This window comes from Lonchura striata, chromosome 31 (assembly GCF_050655825.1).
Source record: "Lonchura striata isolate lonStrDom1 chromosome 31, ASM5065582v1, whole genome shotgun sequence".
Taxonomy (NCBI): Eukaryota; Metazoa; Chordata; class Aves; order Passeriformes; family Estrildidae; genus Lonchura; species Lonchura striata.
In genome coordinates, this window is record NC_140733.1 from 5,514,981 (window position 1) to 5,533,540 (window position 18,560).

Sequence of the window (18,560 nt, forward strand, 5' to 3'; positions counted from 1 at the left end):
GCAGGTGTCTCCATGTCCCCGTCCCCACGCGTGTCCCGCGGGTGTCCCCACGCGTGTCCCCGTCCCCACGCGTGTCCCGCGGGTGTCCCGCAGGGGAGGTGCTGTTCGACATCGACAGCGGCCGCGCGGCCCCGCTGCACGCGCCGCCCTCGGAGCACTTCACCATCATCTTCAACACCTTCGTGCTGATGCAGCTCTTCAACGAGCTCAACGCGCGCAAGCTGCACGGCGAGAGGAACGTCTTCGAGGGCGTCTGCGCCAACCCCATCTTCTGCGCCATCGTCCTGGGCACCTTCGCCGTGCAGGTGGGACACGGGGACATGTGGGGACACAGGACACAGGGACACGGGGACATGGGGACACACAGGGGACATGTGGGGACACACATGGAGACACCCAGGAACGTCTTTGAGGGCGTCTGCGCCAACCCCATCTTCTGCGCCATCGTCCTGGGCACCTTCGCCGTGCAGGTGGGACACGGGGACACACAGGGACACGGGGACATGGGGACACACAGGGGACATGTGGGGACACGTGGGGACATGGAGGGACATGGGGGACATGCAGGGACATGGGGGGACATGTGGGGACACACATGGGGACAACCAGGAATGTCTTCGAGGGCGTCTGCGCCAACCCCATCTTCTGCGCCATCGTCCTGGGCACCTTCGCCGTGCAGGTGGGACATGGGGGGACATGTGGGGACACGGGGGTGGCCAGGGGGGATGTGTGACCCCAGTGTCCCCTGGTGTCCCCAGGTGCTGATCGTGCAGTTCGGGGGGAAGCCCTTCAGCTGCTCCCCCATAGGGACACAGTGGGGACATTTTGGGGACACGGGGGGACACGGGGGTGGCCGGGGGGGGTGTGTGACCCCAGTGTCCCCCGATGTCCCCCGTGTCCCCAGGTGCTGATCGTGCAGTTCGGGGGGAAGCCGTTCAGCTGCTCCCCCCTCAGCGCTGAGCAGTGGCTCTGGTGCCTCTTCGTGGGCGTGGGGGAGCTGGTCTGGGGCCAGGTACGGAGCCCCGCCCACCTGGAGACCCCCACCCACCTGGGGACCCCCACCCACCTGGGGACCCCACACACACCTGGAGACCCCCACCCACCTGGAGACCCCCACACACACACCTGGAGACCCCCACCCACCTGGAGACCCCACACACACCTGGAGACCCCACACCCACCTGGGGACCCCACACACACCTGGAGACCCCCACCCACCTGGGGACCCCCACCCACCTGGAGACCCCACACACACCTGGAGACCCACACACACACCTGGAGACCCCACACCCACCTGGGGACCCCACACACACCTGGAGACCCCCACCCACCTGGGGACCCCCACCCACCTGGAGACCCCACACACACCTGGAGACCCACACACACACCTGGAGACCCCCACTCACCTGGAGACCCCCACCCACCTGGGGACCCCCCACTCACCTGGAGACCCCCACACACACCTGGAGACCCCCACCCACCTGGGGACCCCCCACTCACCTGGGGACCCTCCACTCACCTGGGGACCCCCACCCACCTGGAGACCCCACCCACCTGGAGACCCCCGCCCACCTGGGGACCCACACCCACCTGGAGACCCCCACACACACCTGGGGACCCCGCCCACCTGGGGACCCCCACGCACCTGGAGACCCCCCAGTCATCTGGGGACCCCCACCTACCTGGGGACCCCGCCCACCTGGAGACCCCCACACACACCTGGGGACCCCGCCCACCTGGAGACCCCCGCCCACCTGGAGACCCCCACACACACCTGGAGACCCCCACCCACCTGGAGACCCCCACCCACCTGGGGACCCTCCACTCACCTGGGGACCCCGCCCACCTGGGGACTCCCACCCACCTGGGGACCCCCACCCACCTGGAGACCCCCACACACACCCGGGGAGCCCCGCCCACCGGGGACCCCCCAACCCGCCTGGGGACCCCCACTCACCTGGAGGGTCCCCACCCACCTGGAGGGTCCCCAGGCCCACAGGACCCCCACCCAAGGGACACCCAGCGTCCCTGTCCCCCCTGACCCCGGGCTGTGCCCAGGGTGACCCCACTGACCCCAGGGTGTCCCCCCGTCCCCAGGTGCTGCTGTGTGTCCCCGCTGTCCCCACTGTCCCCACTGTCCCCAGGTGCTGCTGTGTGTCCCGGGGTGTCCCCACTGTCCCCAGGGTGTCCCCACTGTCCCTGTCCCTGTCCCCAGGTGCTGCTGTGTGTCCCGGGGGGGCTGTGCTGTCCCCAGGGTGTCCCCCTGTCCCCCTGTCCCTGTCGCTGTCCCCAGGTGCTGCTGTGTGTCCCCACTGTCCCCTGTCTGTCCCCACTGTCCCCAGGTGCTGCTGTGTGTCCCGGGCTGTCCCCAGGGTGTCCCCTGTCTGTCCCCACTGTCCCCAGGTGCTGCTGTGTGTCCCGGGCTGTCCCCAGGGTGTCCCCTGTCTGTCCCCACTGTCCCCAGGTGCTGCTGTGTGTCCCGGGCTGTCCCCAGGGTGTCCCCACTGTCCCCAATTGTCCCCAGGTGCTGCTGTGTGTCCCGGGCTGTCCCCAGGGTGTCCCCACTGTCCCCACTGTCCCCAGGTGCTGCTGTGTGTCCCCACTGTCCCCTGTCTGTCCCCACTGTCCCCAGGTGCTGCTGTGTGTCCCGGGCTGTCCCGGGCTGTCCCCAGGGTGTCCCCACTGTCCCAATTGTCCCCAGGTGCTGCTGTGTGTCCCGGGCGGGCCGCGCTGTCCCCAGGGTGTCCCCACTGTCCCCTGTCTGTCCCTGTCTGTCCCCAGGTGCTGCTGTGTGTCCCCACTGTCCCCTGTCTGTCCCCACTGTCCCCAGGTGCTGCTGTGTGTCCCCACTGTCCCCACTGTCCCCAATTGTCCCCAGGTGCTGCTGTGTGTCCCCACTGTCCCCACTGTCCCTGTCCCTGTCCCCAGGTGCTGCTGTGTGTCCCCACTGTCCCCACTGTCCCTGTCCCCAGGTGCTGCTGTGTGTCCCGGGCGGGCCGCGCTGTCCCCAGGGTGTCCCCACTGTCCCTGTCCCTGTCCCCAGGTGCTGCTGTGTGTCCCGGGCGGGCCGCGCTGTCCCCAGGGTGTCCCCACTGTCCCCACTGTCCCCAGGTGCTGCTGTGTGTCCCGGGCGGGCCGCGCTGTCCCCAGGGTGTCCCCACTGTCCCCACTGTCCCCAGGTGCTGCTGTGTGTCCCCACTGTCCCCACTGTCCCTGTCCCAATTGTCCCCAGGTGCTGCTGTGTGTCCCGGGCTGTCCCCACTGTCCCCTGTCTGTCCCCACTGTCCCCAGGTGCTGCTGTGTGTCCCCACTGTCCCCTGTCTGTCCCCTGTCTGTCCCCAGGTGCTGCTGTGTGTCCCGGGCTGTCCCCAGGGTGTCCCCACTGTCCCCAATTGTCCCCAGGTGCTGCTGTGTGTCCCGGGCTGTCCCCAGGGTGTCCCCACTGTCCCCACTGTCCCCAGGTGCTGCTGTGCGTCCCGGGCGGGCCGCGCTGTCCCGCTGCCGCGGGGGCTCCGTGGCCGGAGCGCTCCGGGGCCCGGGGGGAGCCGGACGCGGCCGAGCTGCGCCGGGGGAAGGTGCTGTGGGTGCGGGGCCTGAGCCGCGTCCAGACCCAGGTGAGACCCCTCCCCAAATAACCCCACCCCCCTTCCCGCCTGCAGCCCGGAATTCGGGGGGAAATCCCAAAATCCGGGGGAAAAAAACCCAAAATTCGGGGAAAAAACCCGAAAATTCAACAAAAATATCCCCAAATTTGGGCAGTTCCCAGGGGGAAAATGGGAGTTTTGGGGTCTTTTAGGAGAGGATTTTGGGTTGTCCTGTCCCCCAACCCCAAATTTCCCTTTTTATTCCAAAATTTGGGGAAAAAACCCAAAATTCGGGGAAAAAACCCTAAAATTCAAGGAAAATATCCCCAAATTTGGGCAATTTCCACGGGGAAAATGGGATTTTTTGGGTCTTTTAGGGGAGGATTTTGGGGGGTTTTGGGGTCTTTTGTCCCCCAACCCAAAATTTCCCTTTTAATCCCAAAATTTGGGTAAAATCCAAAAAAATTTTGAGTGGGGAATATTTTTGGGTGGGGGGATTTTTTGGGTGGGGAGGCTTTTTTGGGATGTTTCTTTTTTGGGTGGGGGGATTTTTTGGGATGGTTTTTTGGGTGGGGGGATTTTTTTGGGATGGTGTTTTTTTGGCTGGGGGGATTTTTTTAAAATTTTTTTTTAAAATTTCGGGATTTTTTTTGTGAGGGATTTTTGGAGGGGGATTTTTTTTGGGGGGGGGATTTTTCAGGATGGTTTTTTTTTTTAAGTGGGGGGATTTTTTGGGATTTTTTTTTTTTGGGTGGGGGGATTTTTTTGGGTGGGAGGATTTTTTAAGGCGGGATTTTTCGGATGGGTTTTTTTATTGGGTGGGGGGATATTTTTGTGTGTGGGGATATTTTTGGGGGGATTTTTTTGGGGCGGGGGGATTATTTCGGGATGGGTTTTTTTTTGGGTGGGGGGGATTTTTTTGTGTGTTTTTTTTTTGGGTGGGGAGATTTTTTAGGTGTTTTTTTATTGGGTGGGGGGATTTTTTTGGGTGTTTTTTTTTTTGGGGTGGGGAGTTTTTTTAGGTGATTTTTTATTGGGTGGGGGGATTTCTTTGTGCGTGGGGATATTTTTGGGGGATTTTTTTGGGGCGGGGGGATTATTTCAGGATGGGTTTTTTTTGGGTGGGGGGATTTTTTTGGGTGGTTTTTTTTTTTGGGTGGGGAGATTTTTTTAGGTGTTTTTTTATTGGGTGGGGGGATTTTTTTGTGTGTGGGGATATTTTTGGGGGGATTTTTTTGGGGCGGGGGGATTATTTCAGGATGGGTTTTTTTTTGGGTGGGGGGATTTTTTTGGGTGGTTTTTTTTTTTTGGGGTGGGGAGATTTTTTTGTGTGGTTTTTTTTGGGGTGGGGAGTTTTTTTAGGTGATTTTTTATTGGGTGGGGGGATTTCTTTGTGCGTGGGGATATTTTTGGGGGATTTTTTTGGGGCGGGGGGATTATTTCAGGATGGGGTTTTTTTTGGGTGGGGGGATTATTTCAGGATGGGTTTTTTTTTGGGTGGGGGGATTTTTTTAGGGTGTTTTTTTTTGGGGTGGGGAGTTTTTTTAGGTGTTTTTTTATTGGGTGGGGTGATTTTTTTATGTGTGGGGATATTTTTTGGGGGGGATTTTTTTGGGGCGGGGGGATTATTTCAGGATGGGATTTTTTTGGGGTAGTTTTTTTTTTTGGGAATTTTTTTAAATTTCAGGATTTTTTCTGCGGGGGATTTTTTTTTTTGGGGGGGGGTCACTCCCTATTTTTGGGGGGTGCATCCCCCCCCCTCAATTTCCCCCTCCAGATGCGGGTGGTCCGCGCCTTCCGCAGCAATTTGGGGGGGGGTCCTCCCCCCCTGCCCCGGCCGGACCCTCCCCTGGGCATCCTCGGGGGGGGGGGTCCTTTCGGGGTGCCCCCCCACGCCGAGCTGATTTTTGGGGACACCAGGGACATCCCCCTGATCGACGACACCGACGCCGAGAGCGAGGCCCCCCCCATCCGCGCCCCCCCCCCAAATCGCAACAACAACCACGGGGCCCCCCCCGGGCGCCTCCACAGCCTCGAGACCTCGCTGTGACCGGGGGGGACCCCCAAAATCCTCCCCAAATTGGGGACCCCCCCCAGATTGGGTCAGTTTTAAATTGGGGACCCCCCCTCAGATTGGGTCAGTTTTAAATTGGGGACCCCCACCCCAAATTGGGGACCCCCCCCCAGATTGGGTCACTTGTAAATTGGGGACCCCCACCCCAAATTTGGGATCCCCTCCGCAGATTGGGTCACTTTTAAATTGGGGACCCACGCTCAGATTGGGGGCCCCCACCCCAAATTGGGTCACTTTTAAATTGGGGACCCCCACCCCAAATTGGGGACTCCCCCTCAGATTGGGTCACTTTTAAATTGGGGACCCCCCCCCTCAGATTGGGTCACTTTTAAATTGGGGACCCCCACCCCAAATTGGGGACCCCCCCTCAGATTGGGTCACTTTTAAATTGGGGACCCCCACCCCAAATTGGGGACCCCCCCTCAGATTGGGGACCCCCCCTCAGATTGGGTCACTTTTAAATTGGGGGACCCCCCTCAGATTGGGGACCCCCACCCCAAATTGGGAACCCCCCCTCAAATTGGGTCACTTTTAAATTGGGGACCCCCTCCTCAGATTGGGGACCCCCCTCAAATTGGGGACCCCCCCTCAAATTGGGTCACTTTTAAATTGGGGACCCCCTCCTCAGATTGGGGACCCCCCTCAAATTGGGGACCCCCCTCTTATTGGGTAACTTTTAAATTGGGGACCCCCTCCTCAGATTGGGGACCCCCCCTCAAATTGGGGACCCCCCCATCAAATTGGGTCACTTTTAAATTGGGGACCCCCCTCAAATTGGGGACCCCCATCAAATTGGGTCACTTTTAAATTGGGGACCCCCTCTGCAGATTAGGGCCCCCCCCTCAAATTGGGGACCCCCCCATCAAATTGGGTCACTTTTAAATTGGGGACCCCCACCCCAAATTGCGGACCCCCCCCCAAATTGGGTCACTTTTAAATTGGGGGACCCCACCCCAAATTGGGGATCCCTCCCATTTTAAATTGGGGCTCCCCCTTTAAAATTGGGGACCCCCCCTCATATTTGGTACCTTTTAAATTAGGGACCCCCCCTCAAATTTGGGTCCCTTTCAAATTGGGGACCCCCACCCCAAATTGGGGACACCCCCCTTTAAAATTGGGGACCCCGACCCCAAATTGGGGACCCCCCCTCAAATTGGGGACCCCCCCCTCAAATTGTGCCCCTTTTAAATTGGGGGACCCCTCCCCAAATTTGGGATTCCCCTTTAAAATTGCAGACCCCTCCCACTTTGAAATTGGGGACCCCCCCCCCCCAAATTGTGGATCCTCCCTCATATTGGCGACCCCTCCCATTTTAAATTGGGGACCCCTCCTCAAATTGGAGACCCTGCCCAAATTCGAGACCACCCCCCATTTAAAATTGAGGGACCCCTCCCAAATTGGGGACCCCCCCTCAAATTATGGACACTCCCCCCCAAATTGTGAACCCCCCCTTCACACTGGGGACCCCTCCCCAAATTGGGACCCCCCCCCCAAAATTGGGGACCCCCCCCCCCCCCCATAAGCCATGTTTTATTTTGGGGAGGGGGCACAGCAGGGTTGGGGGTGGTTGAATTCACTTCATTAATTAATTTATTGGGGTTTAATCGATGTAATTATTTATTTGGGGAGGGGGCGCACGAGGCCGGGACCCCCCCTCGTGTGCGCCCCCCCCCCCGCGGGAATTAAACACGGCCGAGGCTGAGGGGGGGCTGTGGTTTATTTGGGGGGGGGGCGAATTTGGGGAGGGGTCCTGGGGGGGTTGGGAGGGAGATTTTGGGGGGGGGGGTCTGGGTTTTTTTTTGGGGGGGTCCATGAGGTTTTTTTGGGGGGGGGTCTCTCTGTCCAGGGGGGTTTTTTGGGGGGGGGTCCATGAGGTTTTTTGGGGGGGGGTCTCTCTGTCCAGGGGGGGTTTTTTGGGGGGTCCATGGGGTTGTTTTTTGGGGGGGGGTCCATGAGGTTTTTGGGGGGGGTCTCTCTGTCCAGGGGGGGTTTTTTGGGGGGTCCATGAGGGTTTTTTTTTGGGGGGGGGGATTGTCTGTTTTGGGGTTTTTTTTTGGGGGGGGGGTCTCTCGGTCCAGGCTTTTTTTTTTTGGGGGGGGGGGTCTCAAGATCTGTCAAGGAGAGAGGATTTTTTGGGGGGGTTCTTTCTGAATTTTGGGGGGGAAATTTGGGGGGGGGCAGAGTCCCTGTCTCTATGTGGGATTTTTTTTTGGGGGGGGTCCATCCATCTTTAGGGTTATTTTTGGGGGGGGTCCATCCATCTCTGGGGTTATTTTGGGGGGGGTCCATCCATCTTTGGGGTTATTTTTGGGGGGGGTCCATCCATCTTTAGGGTTATTTTTGGGGGGGGTCCATCCATCTTTGGGGTTATTTTGGGGGGGGGTCCATCCATCTCTGGGGTTATTTTGGGGGGGGGTCCATCCATCTTGGGGTTATTTTTGGGGGGGGTCCATCCATCTTTAGGGTTATTTTTGGGGGGGGTCCATCCATCTTTGGGGTTATTTTTTTGGGGGGGGTCCATCCATCTTTGGGGTTATTTTGGGGGGGGTCCATCCATCTTTAGGATTATTTTTGGGGGGGGTCCATCCATCTCTGGGGTTATTTTTGGGGGGGGTCCATCCATCTTTAGGGTTATTTTTTGGGGGGGGGTCCATCCATCTTTAGGGTTATTTTTTTGGGGGGGGGGTCCCATCCATCTTTAGGGTTATTTTTTTGGGGGGGGGGGTCCCATCCATCTTTAGGGTTATTTTTTTGGGGGGGGGGTCCATCAATTTTGGGGTTATTTTTTTGGGGGGGGGTCCATCCATCTTTGGGGTTATTTTTTTGGGGGGGGGTCCATCCATATTTAGGGTTATTTTTTTGGGGGGGGGTCCATCCATATTTAGGGTTATTTTTGGGGGGGTCCATCCATCTTTGGGGTTATTTTTTTGGGGGGGGGTCCATCCATCTTTGGGGTTATTTTTGGGGGGGGGGTCCATCCATTTCTGGGGTTATTTTTGGGGGGGGGGTCCATCCATCTTTAGGGTTATTTTTTTGGGGGGGGGTCCATCCATCTTTGGGATTATTTTTTTGGGGGGGGGGTCCATCCATCTTTAGGATTATTTTTGGGGGGGGTCCATCCATCTTGGGGTTATTTTTGGGGGGGGGTCCATCCATCTTTAGGGTTATTTTGGGGGGGGGTCCATCCATCTTTAGGGTTATTTTTGGGGGGGGGTCCATCCATCTTTAGGGTTATTTTTTGGGGGGGGTCCATCCATCTTTGGGGTTATTTTTGGGGGGGGTCCATCCATTTTTGGGGTTATTTTTGGGGGGGGTCCATCCATCTCTGGGGTTATTTTTTTGGGGGGGGGTCCATCCATCTTTGGGGTTATTTTTTGGGGGGGGTCCATCCATTTTTGGGGTTATTTTTGGGGGGGGTCCATCCATCTTGGGGTTATTTTTGGGGGGGGGTCCATCCATCTTTAGGGTTATTTTTGGGGGGGGTCCATCCATCTTAGGGGTTATTTTTTTGGGGGGGGGTCCATCCATCTTTAGGGTTATTTTTGGGGGGGGTCCATCCATCTTTAGGGTTATTTTTTTGGGGGGGGATCCATCCATCTCTGGGGTTATTTTTGGGGGGGGTCCATCCATCTCTGGGGTTATTTTTTGGGGGGGGTCCATCCATCTTTAGGGTTATTTTTGGGGAGGGGTCCATCCATCTTGGGGTTATTTTTTGGGGGGGGGGTCCATCCATCTTGGGGTTATTTTTTGGGGGGGTCCATCCATCTTTAGGGTTATTTTTGGGGAGGGGTCCATCCATCTTGGGGTTATTTTTTGGGGGGGGTCCATCCATCTTTAGGGTTATTTTTTTGGGGGGGGGGTCCATCCATGTTGGGGTTATTTTTTGGGGGGGGTCCATCCATCTTTAGGGTTATTTTTTGGGGGGTGTCCATCCATCTTGGGGTTATTTTTGGGGGGGGTCCATCCATGTTGGGGTTATTTTTTGGGGGGGGTCCATCCATCTTTGGGGTTATTTTTGGGGGGGGTCCATCCATCTTGGGGTTATTTTTGGGGGGGGTCCATCCATCTTTGGGGTTATTTTTGGGGGGCGTCCATCCATCTTTGGGGTTATTTTTTTTGGGGGGGGGTCTCTGGCTCTGTCAGGACCTGGGGGGGTCCCTGTGTCCGTGGGGGGGGCAGGGGGGGCTCCGTCTGTCCGTCCTTTTGTGGGGAGGGGGCTCAGTCAGTCGGGGCGGGGGTCGGCGGGGGGGGTGGGGAGGGGGCTCGGGCAGCGGGGGGGGCGGTGGGGGAGGGGCGGGGGTCGCGGCCCCTCCCCCCACTTGGGTGTCGAGGCTGTAGAGCCCCAGCAGCTCCCGCTCGATTCCTTCCAGCGCCGCAGGGGTTAACCCCGGGCTCAGCACCTGGGGGGGGTCGTAACCCTGAGACCCCCCCCCCAAAATCCCCCCAAAATCCCACGGGACCCCTCCCCAAATTCTGGGATCCACACAACATCCCAGGACCGTCCAAAAACCACAAAAGCCCCCCAAAAATCCCCTCAAAGCCCCCCCAGGACCCCCCAAAATCCCCCCTAAAACCCCCTCGAATCCCCCCCAAACCCCCCCTAAATCCCCCCGAGCCCCCTCCCCACAATTCCCTCCACTGACACCAGGGGTGGAGGGGGTCCCGGGTCCCCACAAATCCCCTAAGCCCCCCAAAATGCCCCTAAATCCCCCCTAAAACCCCCCAAAAATCCCCCCAGACCCCCTCAATTCCCCCCCAAACGCCCCCGAGCCCCCTCCCCACAATTCCCTCCACTGATATCAGGAGTGGGGGGTCCCGGGTCCACACAAATCCCCAAACCCCCTCCCCAAAACCCCACTAAAACCCCAAAAATCCCCCCAAACCCCCTCAAATCCCCCCCAAACGCCCCCCGAGCCCCCTCCCCACAATCCCCTCCCCTGATACCAAGAGTGGGGGGTCTCGGATCCCCACAAATCCCCAAATCCCCCCCCAAAATCCCCCCCAAACCCCCTCAAATCCCCCCCAAATCCCCTCAAATCCCCCCAAACCCCCTCAACCCCCCCCCCAAACGCCCCCCGCGCCCCCTCCCCACAATCCCCTCCCCTGACACCAGGGGTGGAGGGGGTCCAGAGTCCCCACAAATCCCCTAAAACCCCCCCAAAATTTCCCTAAATCCCCCCTAAAACCCCCCAAAAATCCCCCCAGACCCCCTCAAATCTCCCCCAAAATCTCCCCGAGCCCCCTCCCCACAATTCCCTCCTCTGATACCAGGAGTGGGGGGTCCTGGGTCCCCACAAATCCCCAAATCCCCCCCCAAAATCCCCCTAAAACCCAAAAAATCCCCCCAAACCCCCTCAAATCCCCCCCAAACCCCCCCGAGCCCCCTCCCCACAATTCCCTCCTCTGATACCAGGAGTGGGGGGTCCTGGGTCCCCACAAATCCCCAAAAACCCCCCCAAACCCCCTCAAATCCCCCCCAAACGCCCCCCGCGCCCCCTCCCCACAATCCCCTCACCTGCCACCAGCGGGGGGGGGTCCAGAGTCCCCACAAATCCCCAAACCCCCTCCCCAGGACCCCCCAAAATCCCCCCTAAAACCCCCCAAACCCCAAAAATTCCCCCCCAAACCCCCTCAAACCCTGCCAAACGCCCCCGAGCCCCCTCCCCACAATTCCCTCCACTGATATCAGGAGTGGGGGGTCCCGGGTCCCCACAAATCCCCAAAAACCCCCCCAAACCCCCTCAAATCCCCCCCAAACGCCCCCGAGCCCCCTCCCCACAATTCCCTCCCCTGATACCAGGAGTGGAGGGGATCCAGAGTCCCCACAAATCCCCAAAACCCCCCCCCAAAATCCCCTCTAAAACCCCCCAAACCCCCTCAAATCCCCCCCAGACCCCCTCAATTCCCCCCCAAACGCCCCCGAGTCCCCTCCCCACAATTCCCTCCCCTGATACCAGGAGTGGGGGGTCCCGGGTCCCCACAAATCCCCAAAACCCCCCCCAAAATCCCCCCCAAACCCCCTCAAATCCCCCCAGACCCCCTCAATTCCCCCCCAAACGCCCCCGAGTCCCCTCCCCACAATTCCCTCCTCTGATACCAGGGGTGGAGGGGTTCCAGAGTCCCCACAAATCCCCAAACCCCCTCCCCAGGACCCCCCAAAATCCCCTCAAATCCCCCCCAAACCCCCTCAAATCCCCCCCAAACGCCCCCGAGCCCCCTCCCCACAATCCCCTCCACTGATATCAGGAGTGGGGGGTCCCGGGTTCCCACAAATCCCCCCTAAAACCCCCCCAAACCCCAAAAATTCCCCCCCAAACCCCCTCAAATCCCCCCCAAACCCCCCAAACCCCCTCAACCCCCCCCCAAACGCCCCCCAAACGCCCCCTCCCCAGACCCCCTCACCTGCCACCAGCGGGGGGGGGTCCCGGGGGGCGCCCCCCGCCCGCACAGCTCCATGCCCAGGTGCAGCGCGGCCGCCGCCAGGTGCGGGGGGGGGTGGCGCAGGCCCAGCCCCCCCGCGGCCCCGTCCCGCAGCAGCGCCCACGAGACCCCCGGGACCCTCCCCCAGGGCCCCCCGGCCCAGCGGCCCAGCGCCAGCAGGTACTGCAGCAGGTACTGGGGGGCACGGGTTAGAGACCCCTCCCCAAAATAGACCCAACACCCAAAAAACCGCGCCCGAATAGCGCAAAAGATGGCAAAAATACAGCCCAGAATAGCCCAAAAATACAGCCCAGAATAGCCCAAAAGATGCCAAAAATACAGCCCAAAATAGCCCAAAATATGGCAAAAATACAGCCCAAAATATGGCAAAAATACAGCCCAGAATAGCCCAAAAGATGCCAAAAATACAGCCCAGAATAGCCCAAAAGATGGCAAAAATACAGCCCAGAATATGGCAAAAATACAGCCGAAAATAGCCCAAAAGATGGCAAAAATACAGCCCAAAATATGGCAAAAATACAGCCCAGAATAGCCCAAAAATACAGCCCAGAATAGCCCAAAAGATGGCAAAAATACAGCCCAGAATATGGCAAAAATACAGCCCAGAATAGCCCAAAAGATGCCAAAAAACCTGCACCAGAATAGCCCAAAAGATGCCAAAAATACAGCCCAAAATATGGCAAAAATACAGCCCAAAATAGCCCAAAAATACAGCCCAGAATATGGCAAAAATACAGCCCAGAATATGGCAAAAATACAGCCCAGAATAGCCCAAAAGATGGCAAAAATACAGCCCAGAATATGGCAAAAATACAGCCCAGAATAGCCCAAAAATACAGCCCAGAATAGCCCAAAAATACAGCCCAGAATAGCGCAAAATATGGCAAAAATACAGCCCAAAATAGCCCAAAAATACAGCCCAGAATAGCCCAAAAGATGGCAAAAATTTGGGGATTTTTGGTGAGTTTGAGTTGGGATTTTTGGGGTTTTTTCGGGTTTTTTTGGATTTTTGGGGTCCCAGAATTTGGAGATTTTTTGTGGGTTTGAGTTGGAATTTTTGGGTTTTTTTGGGTTTTTTCGGGGTTTTTGGGGTCCCAGAATTTGGGGATTTTTTGGGGGTTTGAGTTGGAATTTTTGGGTTTTTTTAGGTTTTTTCAGGGTTTTTGGGTTCCCAGAATTTGGGGATTTTTTGGGGGTTTGAGTTGGAATTTTTGGGTTTTTTTGGGGTTTTTTTGGGGTCCTGGAATTTGGGGTTTTTTTGTGGGTTTGAGTTGGAATTTTTGGGGTTTTTTGGGTTTTTTCGGGGATTTTGGGTTCCCAGAATTTGGGGATTTTTTGGGGGTTTGAGTTGGAATTTTTGGGTTTTTTTGGGGTTTTTTTGGGGTTTTTGGGGTCCTGGAATTTGGGGTTTTTTTGTGGGTTTGAGTTTGGATTTTTGGGGTTTTTTCAGGGTTTTTGGGGTCCCGGAATTTGGGGGTTTTTTGGGTTCCCGGAATTTGGGGTTTTTTTGTGGGTTTGAGTTGGGATTTTTGGGAATTTTTTTGGGTTTTTTTGGGTTTTTTGGGGTCCCGGAATTTGGGGATTTTTTGGGGTGCCCCGGGGGGATTTGGGGGGGGGTCTCACCTTGTGGGGGTGCGCCAGGGGCAGCCGGAAGCGCCGGAATTTGGGGGTTTTTTTTGGGAATTTTTGGGATTTGTGTAGAATTTTTGGGGTTTTTTTGGGATTTTTGGGGTCCCGGAATTTGGGGATTTTTTGGGGGGCCCCGGGGTGATTTGGGGGGGGTCTCACCTTGTGGGGGTGCGCCAGGGGCAGCCGGAAGCGCCAGAATTTGGGGGTTTTTTTGGGAATTTTTGGGATTTGTGTAGAATTTTTGGGGTTTTTTGGGGTCCCGGAATTTGGGGGTTTTTTGGGGGGCCCCGGGGGGATTTGGGGGGGGGTCTCACCTTGTGGGGGTGCGCCAGGGGCAGCCGGAAGCGCAGCGCCCGCAGCAGCAGCAGCTCGCACTGCACCAGGCTGTCCCGCAAAGCCCAAAAATTCCCGTCCAGGGCCGGGGGCGGCGAGCCGGGCTGGAGACACCTGCGGGGGAATTTGGGGCATTTTGGGGAATTTTGGGGGGATTTTGGCATTTTAAGGGGGATTTGGGGGAGTTTTGGTGGGACTTGGGGGATTTAGTGGGGTTTTGGGGGATTGGTCAGGGGTTTTGGGGGGATTTTCTGGGATTTGAGAGCAGTTTTGGGGGGATCTTTGGCATTCTGTGGGGATTTGGGGGAATTTTGACAAGTTTTGGGGGGGTTTTGGGGGGGTTTTGGGGGATTGAGAGGGTTTTTTGGGGGGGTTTTTTGGGGGGTTTTGGAATGTTGGGGGGGTTTGGGTGATTTGGGGGGATTTTGTTGGGATTTTTGGCGGATTTTGAGGGATTTTGGGGGGACTTGGGGGGTTTTGAGGGGAGTTGAATGATTTTGGGGGGTTTTGGGGGGATTTTTTTGGTTTTTTTGTGGGAATTTTTGAGGTTACCTGGGGCAGTTCAGGGCTCCCTGAGGTGATTTTGGGTTCCCTGAGGTGATTTTGGGGTACCTGGTGTGATTTTTGGGGATTTGGGCTAACCTGAGGGTGACATTGAGGTGATTTGGGGGATTTTGGGGTCCCAGGTGTGATTTTGGGATTTGGTCTCACCTGAGGGTGACGTTGAGCTGATTTTGGGGGATTTTGGGGGTCCCAGGTGTGATTTTGGGGGTCCCAGGTGTGATTTGGGGCGATTTGGGGTGATTTTGGGAGTCCCAGGTGTGATTTGGGGGGTCCCAGGTGTGATTTGGGGGTCCCAGGTGTGATTTTGGGGGTCCCAGGTGTGATTTTGGGTGATTTGGGGGTCCTTTACCTGAGGGTGACGTTGAACTGATTTTGGGGATTTGGTCTCACCTGAGGGTGACGTTGAGCTGATTTTTTGGGGGATTTTGGGGGTCCCAGGTGTGATTTGAGGGTCCCAGGTGTGATTTTGGGTGATTTTGGGGGTCCTTTACCTGAGGGTGACGTTGAGCTGATTTTGGGTGATTTGGGGTGATTTTGGGGGTCCCAGGTGTGATTTTGGGGGTCCCAGGTGTGATTTGGGGCGATTTGGGGTGATTTTGGGAGTCCCAGGTGTGATTTTGGGTGATTTGGGGTGATTTTGGGAGTCCCAGGTGTGATTTTGGGTGATTTGGGGGTTTACCTGAGGGTGACGTTGAGCTGATTTGGGGTGATTTTGGGGGTCCCAGGTGTGATTTTGGGGTGATTTGGGGTGATTTTGGGGGTCCTTTACCTGAGGGTGATGTTGAGCTGATTTTGGGTGATTTGGGGTGATTTTGAGGGTCCCAGGTGTGATTTTGGGGTGATTTGGGGTGATTTTGAGGGTCCTTTACCTGAGGGTGACGTTGAGCTGATTTTGGGTGATTTGGGGTGATTTTGAGGGTCCCAGGTGTGATTTTGAGGGTGCCAGGTGTGATTTTGGGGGTCCCAGGTGTGATTTGGCGTGATTTTGAGGGTCCCAGGTGTGATTTTGAGGGTGCCAGGTGTGATTTTGGGAGTCCCAGGTGTGATTTGGGGTGATTTTGGGGGTCCCAGGTGTGATTTGGGGGGTCCCGGGTGTGATTTTGGGGGTCCCAGGTGTGATTTAGGGGTCCTTTACCTGAGGGTGACGTTGAGCACGTCGCGCGCTCTCCGGGGGGTGCCCTGCGCCTTGGCGGCCACGAAGAGCGCGGCCGCGGCCGCCAGGAGGCGCTCGCGGGCCAGGCCCGGCGCCGCCGCCGCCAGCGCGTGGAACGAGGAGCAGGCGGTGGCCAGGGCGGCCGAGCCCAAACCCAGCTTCACACCTGGGGACACACCTGAGTGTCACCTGAGTGTCATCTGGGTCACCTGAGTGTCACCTGAGTGTCACCTGTCACACCCGTGTCACACCCAGCGCGTGGAACGAGGAGCAGGCGGTGGCCAGGGCGGCCGAGCCCAAACCCAGCTTCACACCTGGGGACACACCTGAGTGTCACCTGAGTGTCACCTGAGTGTCACCTGAGTGTCACCTGAGTGTCACCTGTCACACCCGTGTCACACCCAGCGCGTGGAACGAGGAGCAGGCGGTGGCCAGGGCGGCCGAGCCCAGCCCCAGCTTCACACCTGGGGACACACCTGAGTGTCACCTGAGTGTCACCTGAGTGTCACCTGAGTGTCACCTGTCACACCCGTGTCACACCCAGCGCGTGGAACGAGGAGCAGGCGGTGGCCAGGGCGGCCGAGCCCAAACCCAGCTTCACACCTGGGGACACACCTGAGTGTCACCTGGGTCACCTGAGTGTCACCTGGGTCACCTGGGTCACCTGAGTGTCACCTGAGTGTCACCTGAGTGTCACCTGTCACACCCGTGTCACACCCAGCGCGTGGAACGAGGAGCAGGCGGTGGCCAGGGCGGCCGAGCCCAAACCCAGCTTCACACCTGGGGACACACCTGAGTGTCACCTGAGTGTCACCTGAGTGTCACCTGGGTCACCTGAGTGTCACCTGAGTGTCACCTGTCACACCCGTGTCACACCCAGCGCGTGGAACGAGGAGCAGGCGGTGGCCAGGGCGGCCGAGCCCAGCCCCAGCTTCACACCTGGGGACACACCTGAGTGTCACCTGAGTGTCACCTGAGTGTCACCTGGGTCACCTGAGTGTCACCTGTCACACCCGTGTCACACCCAGCGCGTGGAACGAGGAGCAGGCGGTGGCCAGGGCGGCCGAGCCCAACCCCAGCTTCACACCTGGGGACACACCTGAGTGTCACCTGAGTGTCACCTGTGTCACCTGGGTCACCTGAGTGTCACCTGAGTGTCACCTGAGTGTCACCTGAGTGTCACCTGTGTCCCCTGAGTGTCACCTGTGTCACCTGAGTGTCACCTGTGTCACCTGTCACACCCGTGTCACACCCAGCGCGTGGAACGAGGAGCAGGCAGTGGCCAGGGCGGCCGAGCCCAGCCCCAGCTTCACACCTGGGGACACACCTGAGTGTCACCTGAGTGTCACCTGAGTGTCACCTGGGTCACCTGGGTCACCTGATTGTCACCTGAGTGTCACCTGAGTGTCACCTGTGTCACCTGAGTGTCACCTGAGTGTCACCTGTCGCACCCGTGTCACACCCAGCGCGTGGAACGAGGAGCAGGCGGTGGCCAGGGCGGCCGAGCCCAAACCCAGCTTCACACCTGGGGACACACCTGAGTGTTACCTGGGTCACCTGAGTGTCACCTGTGTCACCTGAGTCACCTGAGTGTCACCTGAGTGTCACCTGAGTGTCACCTGTGTCACCTGAGTGTCACCTGTCACACCCGTGTCACACCCAGCGCGTGGAACGAGGAGCAGGCGGTGGCCAGGGCGGCCGAGCCCAGCCCCAGCTTCACACCTGGGGACACACCTGAGTGTCACCTGAGTGTCACCTGAGTGTCACCTGTGTCACCTGAGTGTCACCTGAGTGTCACCTGTCACACCCGTGTCACACCCAGCGCGTGGAACGAGGAGCAGGCGGTGGCCAGGGCGGCCGAGCCCAGCCCCAGCTTCACACCTGGGGACACACCTGAGTGTCACCTGGGTGTCACCTGAGTGTCACCTGAGTGTCACCTGGGTCACCTGAGTGTCACCTGTGTCACCTGGGTCACCTGAGTGTCACCTGAGTGTCACCTGAGTGTCACCTGTCACACCCGTGTCACACCCATGTCACCTCTGTGTCACACCTGTGTCACACCCATGTCACACCTGTCACGCCTGTGTCACGCCTGTGTCACACCTGGGGTCACGTGACTCTCACCTGGGGGGTGTCCCCGATCCGGCCCCACCCCCGCTGCGCCCCTGTGACGTCACGGTGACGTCACCGAGCTCGGCTCCAGACCGCCCCTTCTACCCCCCCGCTATGACGTCACTATGACATCACACCACAACCCTCCCTACCCCGTGGCGTCACCGTAACGTCACCCATCCCCGCGCTCCCCCCCATGACGCCATGGCCGCCTCCCCGATGACGTCACCGCCCGGCTATGACGTCACACCCCCCCCTCCTCACCCGCCTCCATGATGAACCGCGCGGTTCGGAACCGCGCCCGGGCCTCGGCCCCGCCGGGCTCCGGGGGGCCGCGTGACGTCAGCGCCCGCGTCGGTGACGTCATGGCGGGCGCGCTCGAGGCCTCGGTGACGTCACGGGGGCGGCGGAGGCCGCGCGCGGGTCCCGGAGGCGGCGGCGGCCACGGGGGCGCGCGCGCCGGGCGCTTCCGGGGTCACGCGCCCGCCGCGCCCGCTCCCATTGGCCGAGAAGCACCGGGAGGGGGCGTGGCTTAAACGCCGCCGCCACCACCCAATGCCGCGCGTCGGTTCGGCCGCGAAGCTCCGTGATTGGCTGAGTCCCCGCAGAGCGCGGAGGAGGGACGGGGAAAGGGGAGCAGAACCAATCAGCGAGAGGGGCGGGAAAGTGG

General features: G+C 58.6%; 2 protein-coding genes across 4 annotated transcripts in view; one reads left to right on the forward strand and one right to left on the reverse strand.

Moving 5' to 3' along the window:
* Positions 1-5,856, forward strand: part of ATP2B3 (ATPase plasma membrane Ca2+ transporting 3) — a 30,564-nt gene extending 24,708 nt beyond the window's left edge. The window contains exons 17-20 of one of the 2 annotated variants that reach the window (XM_085563471.1): positions 94-305; positions 905-1,012; positions 3,462-3,614; positions 5,362-5,856. In XM_085563471.1, coding sequence (XP_085419597.1) covers positions 94-305; positions 905-1,012; positions 3,462-3,614; positions 5,362-5,634 — 746 coding nt within the window. In that variant the 3' untranslated portion in view covers positions 5,635-5,856. The remainder of the gene's footprint in view (positions 1-93; positions 306-904; positions 1,013-3,461; positions 3,615-5,361) is intronic. The other variant, XM_085563470.1, reaches the window with a different exon arrangement.
* Positions 5,857-9,158: 3,302 nt separating this feature from the next.
* Positions 9,159-18,542, reverse strand: CCNQ (cyclin Q). Of its 2 annotated transcripts, XM_085563561.1 has the most exons (6): positions 18,155-18,542; positions 15,761-15,944; positions 14,043-14,175; positions 13,723-13,887; positions 12,061-12,273; positions 9,159-10,058 (listed from the first exon to the last, which is right to left on the reverse strand). In XM_085563561.1, the coding sequence occupies exons 1-6, from the start codon at positions 18,255-18,257 to the stop codon at positions 9,798-9,800; spliced, it is 1,059 nt and encodes a 352-aa protein (XP_085419687.1). In that variant the 5' UTR covers positions 18,258-18,542; the 3' UTR covers positions 9,159-9,797. The 2 variants fall into 2 exon arrangements, with proteins under 2 accessions (XP_085419687.1, XP_085419688.1); XM_085563562.1 differs by lacking the exon at positions 13,723-13,887.
* Positions 18,543-18,560: the final 18 nt, after the last annotated feature.

Excerpts from the sequence above, each read along its gene's own strand:
- CCNQ (XM_085563561.1), bottom strand. The coding sequence starts at position 18,257 with ATGACGTCACCGACGCGGGCGCTGACGTCACGCGGCCCCCCGGAGCCC. Across the intron at positions 14,176-15,760 it reads GTGCTCAACGTCACCCTCAG|GTGTCTCCAGCCCGGCTCGC; the intron begins GTAAAGGACCCC and ends ATTCCCCCGCAG. Across the intron at positions 10,059-12,060 it reads CCCCCCCCCGCTGGTGGCAG|GTGCTGAGCCCGGGGTTAAC; the intron begins GTGAGGGGGTCT and ends GACCCCCCCCAG.